The sequence below is a fragment of the Silene latifolia genome, chromosome 11 (assembly GCF_048544455.1).
Source record: "Silene latifolia isolate original U9 population chromosome 11, ASM4854445v1, whole genome shotgun sequence".
Classification (NCBI taxonomy): domain Eukaryota; kingdom Viridiplantae; phylum Streptophyta; class Magnoliopsida; order Caryophyllales; family Caryophyllaceae; genus Silene; species Silene latifolia.
Genome location: NC_133536.1, coordinates 19,917,714 through 19,929,592, shown reverse-complemented (window position 1 = coordinate 19,929,592; position 11,879 = coordinate 19,917,714). Strand labels below are relative to the sequence as shown.

The 11,879-nt window shown below is 40.8% G+C and overlaps 1 protein-coding gene across 1 annotated transcript; it reads left to right on the top strand.

Moving 5' to 3' along the window:
* The first annotated feature begins 505 nt into the window (after positions 1-505).
* LOC141611307 (SEC1 family transport protein SLY1) lies at positions 506-2,951 on the top strand. Its single transcript, XM_074429822.1, has 2 exons — positions 506-736; positions 833-2,951. Exons 1-2 carry the CDS (start codon positions 706-708, stop codon positions 2,662-2,664), a joined length of 1,863 nt encoding a protein of 620 aa, XP_074285923.1. The 5' UTR covers positions 506-705; the 3' UTR covers positions 2,665-2,951.
* Positions 2,952-11,879: the final 8,928 nt, after the last annotated feature.

Genomic DNA, 11,879 nt, shown 5'->3' with positions numbered 1-11,879 from the left:
TATTCTTATTATTATGGCTAATTATATTGGACAACATAACAATAGAGAAATAAACAGCCTACAACATGAATGATGTGATTTAGACCATGTTTATCGGTCGTTCTTGCATACCTACCTAGACCTAGCTCCTACATTAAAATACCAATATATATATTTCTTAACCTACTTACTAGACCAAGTTTCTGATTTTGTTATTTTATCAAGCCCTAGTTAGATCTAGTTCCTCTTAACTAAAGCCAGGTTTTGAACAAGGACAAGAAAATGAAAAATAAATAAAAGTAAAGTTAAATAAATCTCAGGAACACATTCCGTTCCACACGTTCCAGTTTAAACCAGGCAAACCACATATTGGAACGCGCACTAATTTTCCGAAAGTTTCAGTAATTTGTTTGTGTATTTGAGATTGTAAGGCAAATTTACACAAATTTACCTTACACGAGTATTATATTTGAGCCATTTCATTGGTTTAATGATGTGGTTTTTATGTAACTAACCATCTAAAATTATAAATTTGCCGGTATCTTAACCGTAACGTGGAAGAATAAAATTAAACCGTAGACTTATCACTTGACGACGCTCTCTGCTCTGGAATTTCTTCTGTTTCTCAGCACACAACCAAGATCTAACATCTCTCATCATCTTCATCTTCATCTTCGTCTTCGTCAACCACATTTCCGCCATTGTTACACTACTCAACTCGCAGCAATGGCGCTCAATCTTCGCCAAAAACAAACAGGTAATTTAATCTATTTTAACCTAATTTCAATCTAATCGCTTTAATTTTGCACTCATTTCGATCTAATTTTATCTAATCGCGATAATTTGCTTGCAGAATGTATAATCCGTATGCTAAACCTAAATCAACCAGTAAATACAACAACAGGAATGGCGAACGAAGAGATCTACAAGATCTTAATCTTCGATAAACCATCACAAGACATTCTCTCTCCTCTAATTCATGTTAAAGACTTACGTAAGCATGGCGTCACTTTGTTTTTTCTAATTGATAAACCTAGAAATCCTATACCTGATGTTCCTGCTGTTTATTTCGTTCGTCCGACGCCTGATAATCTTCAACGTATCGTTTCGGATGCGTCAACACCGAAACCGTTGTATGACGTGTTTCATCTTAATTTCTCGTCGTCGGTGCCTAGGGCTTTGTTGGAGGATCTTGCGTCGGGTTTGATTAGGGGCGATGGGGTTTCTAGGGTTTCCAAGGTTCATGATCAGTATTTGGATTTTGTTACGCTGGAGGATAATTTGTTTAGTTTGGCTTATAAGAATTGTTATTTGGAATTGAATGATCCTAGTAATGGGGATAAGGAGATTGAAGAGATAATTGGGAAGATTGTGGATGGGTTGTTTTGTGTTCTTGCGACTTTGGGTGTTGTGCCGGTGATTAGGTGCCCGCGGGGTGGGGCGGCTGAGATGGTGGCGGTTGGGTTGGATCAGAAGATTAGGGATCATTTGTTGAGTAAGAATAATTTGTTTAGCGAGGGTGGGAATTTTGCTGCCTCGTTTCAGAGGCCGGTTTTATGTTTGTTTGATCGTAATTTTGAGCTGGCGGTTGGAGTGCAGCATGATTTTAGGTATAGGCCGCTTGTGCATGATTTGTTGGGGTTGAGGTTGAATAAGGTGAGTGTGCAAGGTGAAAAGGGTGGAACGAAGTGGTTTGAGCTTGATGGAGGGGATCCTTTTTGGATGGCTAATGGAGAGTTGGAGTTTCCTGAGGTGGCGGTTGAGATTGAGAACCAATTAAGTAAGTATAAGAAGGACGTGGATGATGTGAATCGAAGGACTGGGGGAGCGAATGAGGTTGAGTTTGATGGGGCTGAGATGATTGGGAATACTAAGCATTTGTTGAATGCGGTTAATTCTTTGCCTGAGTTGACCGAGAGGAAGCGGGTGATTGATAAGCATACAAATATTGCCACCGTGTTGCTTGGTGAGATTAAGGAGAGATCCATTGATTCGTATGCAAAAAAGGAGAATGATATGATGATCAGAGGGAGTATTGACCGGAATGAGCTTATGAGTGTGTTTAATGGGAAGGGGACTAAGACTGATAAGCTTCGTTTTGCAATTATGTATCTTATTTCTTTGGAGAACATTCCTCAGCTTGAGATTGAAATGGTGGAATCTGCTCTAAGAGAAGCCGAGGTTGATACTACTGCTTTTCAGTATGTTAAAAAGATCAAGTCTTTGAATGTGTCATTGGCTTCTGTTAGCTCAGCGAGCAGAGGTAACATTGTTGACTGGGCTGAGAAGCTCTATGGACAGTCTATCAGTGCTGTGACCGCTGGTGTGAAAAATTTGTTATCAAGTGACCGCCAGCTGGCACTAGCGAGGACAGTTGAAGCATTAATGGAAGGGAGACCTAACCCAGAAACCGACACCTACATGTTGTTTGATCCTCGTGCCCCTAAGTCCAGTTCAGGTAGCCATATCAGAGGACCGTTTAAGGAGGCGATTGTATTTATGGTTGGAGGTGGTAATTATGTGGAGCATGGAAGCTTGCAAGAGCTTGCACAACGTCAGCAACCCACAAAACATATCATCTATGGAACAACAGAAATTCTTACTGGGTCGGAGTTTGTTGAGCAGCTTGCTCTACTAGGAAAGAAGATGGGATTGGGTGGCAGCAATGCTCCTGCACCTCACTGACAAGCATGTGATAGTAAATCTCTATTGTACTTTCGGAAAGTGAATGATAACAAATCGTCGATCTTGGATATGGAAGAACATCTTGCTAGTTCGTAAAGTGAGTAGATTTCGGCCCCTTCCTACCTTTTCTTTCAGTCTCTTCCAGTGTATTTGAATATCGAAAATAGATTTATCGCTTAATCTTTCTTTTTGCTTTCTACAGTTTACTGTTATACGTAGTATTTGCTTGTATCTGGAACCTTTTGATCAAAGTTATTTCAATGCTTAAATGTGATTGAAATTTGGAATGTGGAATGTTTATTCACTTGTCCCATAACTCACTGTCCCTATTGAAAAAGATGTAAAGAGACGCAAAGTTGAGCTATGTAAATTCGAATTACTCTTGATCCGTCTTGTATTTTAGGTATCAATTGTCTGCCTGATAGAGGACCAGAACTAGTCGCTTAATTTTGTAGCTTTTGAGGATTGTGTTTGCTTGCAAGTTGTTCCCACTATTGGCCATATACATGTGTTGCGAGTCTGCGACATTCAAGCATAGGTGGTATCTAGGAGGGCTTACCAGTTACCAGCACCCTCTAGTTTTTTTTTTCAGTGGCGACGGGTAAGTTCACTAGATCAGTGAATGAATCTTAGGAAGCATACTGCAGACTCACAATTCACAACGCATGTATAGCACACTGCACACCCTCTAGTTTTTTCTGAAGTGGTGCTGAGTAGTTTTTTTTTTTTTTTTTTTTTTTTTTTTTTTTGTTCGAATCATCATTGCAACTAGTTAGTCAAGACTCAAGATTTACTCAGGAGTTTAGTTATGTTTTCTGTCGCATTCTTTATTTGTTTATTATTGTGAAATAATACTCATTCCATACAAGTCTAAGGGAAATTTTCATTAGGGGGTCACTAGGTAATAGTCTCTTTGGGTACATTCAACTACCCGAGGCGCTGCATACTGCAGGCCCCTTTTACCCGGTCCTTTGCGGGAGATCGTGAGGCACCAGATAATGTTATTGTTGATTTGTTTCTGCATTGTGAATAATGCCTACATATTTGGTAGTTCATTATCTGCTCATTTTTTGGAGCCAGGAAGGCATCTGCGGACCATAGATTGTATGTTTCAGGTGTCTACACGCGTGTTCCGTTCAAATGCAGTTGCTGCATTCTAGCTACTGTTGTTGTGGCTTACGTACTGAGATTGTTTTGTGCAAGAATACTGGTATGGTGGCCTGTCTTTGTTTTTTTGTTGCTGCTATTTTTTTTAAACGATCAGGAAAATCAAGGGATGACCCTCAGACTTGAATTTTAGTAATCTAGGGGCTCATTTTGCTTTTTCTTCATATTACTATTATGGTGGTATCGTTACAGTTTGAGGTGATAGTTGAGACGGACATCCGTTGGTTATGCCATCACTAAAAAAAGCAGGATGGGGAGCTGCAGTGTATATTGAGACATGTTTTTTGTTCACATATAATATATGCGAGATTTTTCGTGGTTGCTTCCTTTGTCTGCAATTACCTCCTATTTTGAGGAGATTTGCCCAGTTTGGACACCAAACTGCTAGAATGCTACTATACTAGAGCCCTAAAAGCAGAGGAAAACAGAGTCTAGAATTAAACTCTCCCCGCTAGAATTCCAAGGACTTGAGACTTTTTTTTTTTTGAGTAAAAGATCTTATATTATTAATTATGAAACTCCGACACGGCATTGCATGAAACAATGTCTGCAATAACGTCCGGACAAACATCCACCCATACGCGAGTAGAGCAGTTAAGAGGTATATAATGAGCCATACAATGAGCTGTCACATTACCGCTCTTTTTAACGAAAGAAAAACTTTTTGAGACCACTAATATCTCCCCAACGAGATATTATGTTGAGTTTACCTTTATAAGAAGAGATGGAAATAGAGCAGCGCATTGTATGACTCACTTTGTCCCCCTAGACTACTCGACTAGAGTTTCGGACTTGGGTAAGAATGGTTCCTAAATATATCTCCATGCCTTCATGGTTATAGCTTTCGGTCTTTTAACTACTTTAAATGGTGAAGGATAAAATCATCTTTTTTCCCCAATAATATACGCAATTGTTAAATCCCGCATATTCTTTTACTTAATCCAACATATTTGTCCCTAATTTTCCATAACTACCCTTTATCATAAAAAAAAGACCTGAAAAGAATTATCCCCTTTCTTTCTCACAAACCTAACCATTCATTAACAACTCGACAATTATAAATCGTAATTCGCAAGTTTCTCCGTTTCTATCAATAATTTTATTAGTACCGTCTTTTAATTAATATAATAATGTTATTTTTAAATGGTTTTTTCCAATTAGGGTTTGGATTGATGTTGGATTAATACTAACGTAGTGTTCTTGAAGGGGTGGTTGTGGCATGTGCGGTTGTTGAACATGCCGGAGTAGACTGATCGGAGAATACGGCCGGTCATCAAATTCGTGGCAACCGTGGGCTGTGAATCTGTGATACGATGAGTCGCAAGTTGCTGACCTAAATTCACTTCTGATTTGGCAAATTTGATTAAATAGTATATCGGCTGATGGATTGTTATTAGGTGGATTAATTGAAATGGCAAAACCTTAATTTACAAATGAAATCTTGATGCGTTGCAAGTTGCTGCAAATATCAAACTCTTGATTAAATTGATGATGGAGCAATTGCTAGGGGACGAAAGGGGGAATGAGATGGGTGTATTTTTGGGGTTTTTCATTTTTTTTTATCTTTGTGGGGTGTGAGAATTGTTAGGGATACAATCGGAATAAGGGGAAAAAATGTGCGGGATTTAGTAAAATCGTGTGCAGGATTTAGCATGTCCCATAATATATTAAGGCAAATTTTTTGTAAGCGAGTAATGCGTCCAATCAACATTTCCTTAAATTAGAGGAAATAACGTCTTTAGTTGGTCCAAATATTATCACAATTTCCCACCTTTTAAACTATTTTAGTTTTGACCTTCCCTCAAATCTCCATTTAGCTCCTGTTTTTTTGGGTTGTATGAATTGAGCTGAAGTGGTTGTACTACATCGAAGTGAGCTGACCTGACTGAATATAAGTTATGTATGATGAATAGAGCTTAAATAAGCTTATCAACTGAACTGAAGTGAGCTGACAGCTCTCCCCACCCCCCTCACCGATCCTTTGTCTCCCCAATTTCAATTTATAATTAATTTAGTTCGTAGTTGTTAAAGAACTAATTAGATCGAATTTAGCGATTTTTAAATTAACAATTAATTAAAAAAAAAAAAACTAGGCCAAATTGGGTGAACTACAATGACCATAACCTAGAGCTGGCAAAAACTAACCCGACCCGACCCGCCCGAAACCCGACCCGATACAACCCGAAACCGAACCGATCCAACCCAACTGATGCGGGCAACGGTAACAATGGCGGCAGTGATGACAGTGTTATCCTCCCGAGCAACACTCTGTTTTGTGGTGATGCCCTGTTTTGGTCGAGGACTCGCTTCGTGACGTTATTGGCTTGCGATGGACCGTCGACAGATTAATATAGTGATGACAAATTGTCTTTGTCATTTAGTTCTTTATTCCCATCGTAATTTAGCTATGTTAATGCTACAATAAAGGGTTCTTTAATTAGCTAGAATAATAGTCATAATTAAGCCAATTTAGTAAGAAACCTTTCGTTGCTCTTGACGGATGATCGGTCAAGAAGATGGCTATTTATAGCCTTGTTATTACTGCAATTGGCATTCCAGAAATTAATCAAAACTTTCAGTTTTCTTTTGCTTGATTAGCAATTTATCTTCGTTTTTATTCAAACGTGTTTTGGATAATTACTTGATTGTGCTCAATAGGTCTTGAGTTCGATCGTCTTGTTGGGTTATAGGTCTAACTCGGCAGAAATTATCGCTTCCGCATTCTATTCGTATCATTAGTGGTATCAGAGCTTCGGCTCTTGATTTGCCATCTAAATCGAGACGATCCTTTATTTCTCGGTTTTTATCAAAAAAAAAAAAAAAAAAAAAAAAAAAAAAAAACACAAAACTTCAACCTCAAAAACGAAATGGCAGAATTCGATGACGATTTCTACGACAAACTTCAGGACTTGTTACGGAACAGGCCTACCGGTAGTCGAACCGGTGGTAAGGTGAAACAAGACGAGTTCAAACTCAATGAACTCCCGGAATTTACAGGAGGCACGAATCCGGAAGACTATTTGGACTGGGAAAGGAAGATCGAGCGGATGTTCGATTTTAAAGATCTGACCGATGAAAAGCGGTGCAAATTTGCGATCTTAAAATTGGGAAAAGGGGCTTCTTTGTGGTTCGAAGGACTGAAGGCCAAACGTGCAAGGGCTGGGAAGGAGAAAATCGCATCGTGGGAGATCTTGAAGGCCAAACTGCGTAGCAGGTATGTACCACCAAATCACCGATTAACCACGTATCGTAAGATCTCCGAGTTGAAACAAGGGAAACTAAGTATAGGAGAGTATATCGATGAATTTGAGAGTTTAGTATTAATGGGGGAATTGGAGGAAGTTGAGGAACAAAAAATGGCGAGATTTTTACGGGGTTTAAATACTAATATTGCTAATACTGTCGAATTATATCCTTACTCCGATTTCGACACCCTTTGTGGACTGTGTCTGAAACTCGAAACCCAGGGCAAAAACAAATTTGGGGGAGGATCCAATACGGATTATAGCAAAAACAAAACCTGGTCAAAATTCGAGTCGCCTTCGAAAGTTGATTCCCCTGCGTCAAATAGCAACCCAAATAAAACCCATATTCCAGACCCCATGACTGTCACGAAACCAGTCAAGGAAACCGCTCTGTCGAAGGTTAGGTGTTTTAAATGTCAGGGATTCGGTCACTATCAAAACGCGTGTCCGAATAAGCGCGTAGTGACTCTACGGGAGGCAATAGATTTGCGAGAGCAGGCCGAAGAAGAGGAGCGGTTGGGAGGTGTGTTTAATTTTAAGGAGAGTGAAGATGAGGAGGAGGAGGTAGAAGGGTATGAGGCGCCTATTTACGATACCCTGCTAGTACTCCGTTCTTTGCAGGTTCAAAGCAATTCCAAAGATGCGGATCAGCGCGAGCAGCTTTTCCATACTAAGTGCCAAGTCGGAGATAAATGGTGCAGCGTGATTATTGACGGGGGTAGTTGCACTAATGTCGCTTCAAGTGAAATGGTCTCAAAACTGGGATTGTCCACCTCGGAACATCCTAGTCCATATTCCTTACATTGGCTCAATGATGGCAGTAAAGTAAAGGTGTCGAAGCAGGTGCGGGTTGGCTTAACGATGGGGTCATATTCAGACGAGGTTTTGTGCGACGTTATCCCCATGGACGCTTGTCACATCTTATTAGGACGTCCTTGGCAGTTCGATAGGGACGTAATTCATCGGGGGAAGAGTAATGAATACGAATTGAGGGATAAGGGTAAAAAGATTGTGTTAAAACCCATGTCATCCCAAGCCATACAGTCCATGAGTATCAAGAAAAAGAAAACGGCAGGACTTTCGATGTTGATTAATGAGCACGAAGTCAAATCTGCCATTGGCCAAGGTGAATTGATTTATTTGCTTGTAGCCAGAGAAGACTTGGAATTAAATAGCAAGGTAGTAAAGGGTAGCCCCGTGGACAAATTGCTTTTCGAATTTCGAGATGTTTTCCCCGAGGAATTGCCACCAGGTTTGCCACCTATTCGAGGAATCGAGCACCAAATCGACCTTATTCCCGGAGCTCCACTACCTAATAAGGCCGCTTATAGATGTAACCCGGAGGAGACTAAAGAGCTTCAAAAACAGATCAATGAGTTGGTTGAGCGCGGGTTTGTGCGAGAAAGTTTGAGCCCTTGTGCGGTACCTGTCTTACTCGTGCCAAAAAAGGATGGAACTTGGCGAATGTGTGTCGATTCCCGGGCTGTCAATAATATCACTATTAAATATCGTTTTCCAATTCCCAGGTTGGACGATATGCTCGATGAGTTACATGGTTCCAAGGTTTTCTCAAAGATCGACTTGCGGAGTGGATATCATCAAATTCGAATGCGTGAAGGAGATGAGTGGAAAACCGCATTCAAAACGAAACATGGGCTTTATGAATGGACCGTTATGCCTTTCGGTCTCACGAATGCGCCTAGTACATTCATGCGCCTTATGAATGAGGTTTTAAAATCATTTTTGGGTCGATTTGTAGTAGTTTATCTCGACGATATACTAGTGTATAGCAAGCACGAGGAGGACCATTTGTTACATTTGAGGTGCGTGTTTGAAGCTCTTAGAAATCAGAGGCTTTTTGGTAAATTGGAAAAGTGCTCTTTCTTGGTCAATAAGGTAATATTCCTGGGGTATGTTGTGTCGAGTGAAGGAGTATCCGTCGATCTCGCTAAAATCGAGGCTATTAAAACTTGGCCCGTTCCTTCCAACGTGAGTGAGGTACGTTCTTTTCACGGTCTTGCTTCTTTCTATAGACGGTTTATTCGCGATTTTAGCACAATAATGGGACCTATTACTAATTGCTTAAAAAAGGGTGTATTTGTTTGGACGGAAGACGCTCAAAAGGCGTTCATAGAAGTCAAAAATCGGCTTTGTACCGCACCAGTTTTGGCCCTGCCTGACTTTACTCAACCCTTCGAGGTCGAATGCGATGCGAGTGGTGTAGGGATCGGGGCTGTTTTGTTGCAAAATAAACGACCCATTGCATATTTTTCAGAAAAATTGGGAGGAGCTAGATTAAACTATTGTACTTACGATAAGGAGTTCTATGCTATCGTTAGAGCCCTTACTCATTGGAGTCATTACTTGCGTCCTAGCCACTTTATTTTGCATTCGGACCACGAGTCCCTTAAGTACATAAATGGGCCACAAAAATTGAGTCCTCGACATGCCAAATGGGTCGAATTTTTGCAATCCTTTCACTTCTCCTCGAAGTATAAGGATGGCAAAAGCAATGTAGTAGCCGATGCTTTGTCTCGCAGGTACACGTTGCTAGCCGCTGCCGATGCCCGGATATTGGGTTTCGAAATTTTGAAAACTTATTATTCCAGTGACGGGGATTTTGGGGATTTATTCACTAAATGTCAATCTGGAACCAATGGCGAATTCTTGGTCCAAGACGGATTTCTTTTTAAAGGGAATCGACTCTGTATCCCAAAGCACCCAATTCGAGAGTTATTAATTCGGGAGGCTCATGGTGGCGGGTTGGCTGGCCATTTTGGCGTGGCTAAGACGGTAGACATACTCAAGGAACATTTTTTTTGGCCTAAAATGCTCGGAAATGTGACTAATCTTATCGCCAAATGCGTGACCTGTAAGGTAGCAAAAAGCAAGTTTCAGCCGGGTTTGTATACTCCCTTACCGGTTCCTGTGAGACCTTGGGAGGAGGTTTCCATGGATTTTATCGTTGCCTTGCCACGCACTCAACGGGGTAAGGATGCAATTATGGTGGTGGTCGATAGATTCTCGAAAATGGCGCATTTTGTTGCTTGTCATAAGACCGACGACGCTTGCAATGTCGCTGACTTATATTATAAGGAAATCGTTCGGCTTCACGGGATACCCAAAACTATCGTCTCCGATCGTGACTCGAAATTTTTAAGTTACTTTTGGAATACTTTGTGGCGCAAAGTGGGAACCAAGCTATTGTTTAGTACCTCTCATCACCCGCAAACGGACGGTCAAACAGAGGTCACAAACCGCACTTTGGGTACGTTGTTACGGGGATTGGTGAGTAAAACACAGCGGGATTGGGATGTGAAACTCGCCCATGCTGAATTCGCTTACAACCGTTCCCCAACTTATGCTACGGGTCATTCACCATTTGAGTTGGTCTATGGAGTAAACCCTTACTTGCCTCTTGACCTGATTCCCTTACCCAAAGGTGAGCTTGTCCATAACGATGCCGATTCGAAGCTCAAGGCGATGCTGAAATTACATCAGCAAGTTCGGGATCGTATTGTGGAAATAAATGCCTCTTACCAGCGCAAGGCTAATAAGCACCGTCGGCCTCGAGTTTTTCAGGAAGGTGACTTGGTTTGGGTTCACTTGCGGAAGGAACGGTTCCCCGGAAAACGGAAAAACAAACTTATGCCTCGGGCCGAGGGTCCTTTCAAAATCCTTTCCCGTGTTAATGACAATGCTTATAAGGTTGAGTTGCCCGGCGATTGCGGTGTTCATGCCACTTTTAATGTGGGTGACTTGTCCCCATATTTGGACGATGATGGTCTAGTCGAATTGAGGACAATTCCTCAAAATGGGGGAGGGGATGATGCGGGCAACGGTAACAATGGCGGCAGTGATGACAGTGTTATCCTCCCGAGCAACACTCTGTTTTGTGGTGATGCCCTGTTTTGGTCGAGGACTCGCTTCGTGACGTTATTGGCTTGCGATGGACCGTCGACAGATTAATATAGTGATGACAAATTGTCTTTGTCATTTAGTTCTTTATTCCCATCGTAATTTAGCTATGTTAATGCTACAATAAAGGGTTCTTTAATTAGCTAGAATAATAGTCATAATTAAGCCAATTTAGTAAGAAACCTTTCGTTGCTCTTGACGGATGATCGGTCAAGAAGATGGCTATTTATAGCCTTGTTATTACTGCAATTGGCATTCCAGAAATTAATCAAAACTTTCAGTTTTCTTTTGCTTGATTAGCAATTTATCTTCGTTTTTATTCAAACGTGTTTTGGATAATTACTTGATTGTGCTCAATAGGTCTTGAGTTCGATCGTCTTGTTGGGTTATAGGTCTAACTCGGCAGAAATTATCGCTTCCGCATTCTATTCGTATACCCGATACCGATAACACCCTTATTTTTACCAACCCGAACCCGACCTGACCCGACCCAACCCAACCCGTGATCTGATATTGACTCAACCCGATAGAAGACCCGATAATGAATTAGCTTAATAATGGTGTAAATAAGACCAGATTGACATTAATTTTAATTATTTTCACTTAAAATTATAATTAATACGCCTACACGTTGATTAAACATAAAATTACCCATCTAAAACTAAATACAAAAGAGAAAATATATGCTTATAATCTGACCTGATACTGACCCGACCTGAACCGTAACCGACCTGACCTGTTTCTAACCCGACACATCCCGAACCCGATATGTCCCGACCCGCTTCAACCCGATCCGTAACCGACCCAAATGACTCGATTGCCACATCTACAGGCATAACCTAACCCTAATAAGACAGTCTTATACAATAATTATCGTGTTAAAAT

Bases quoted from the DNA above. Each gene is read 5' to 3' on its own strand.
- LOC141611307 (XM_074429822.1), top strand. From the start codon at position 706: ATGGCGCTCAATCTTCGCCAAAAACAAACAG. The intron at 737-832 runs GTAATTTAATCT...ATTTGCTTGCAG, and splicing joins TCTTCGCCAAAAACAAACAG to AATGTATAATCCGTATGCTA.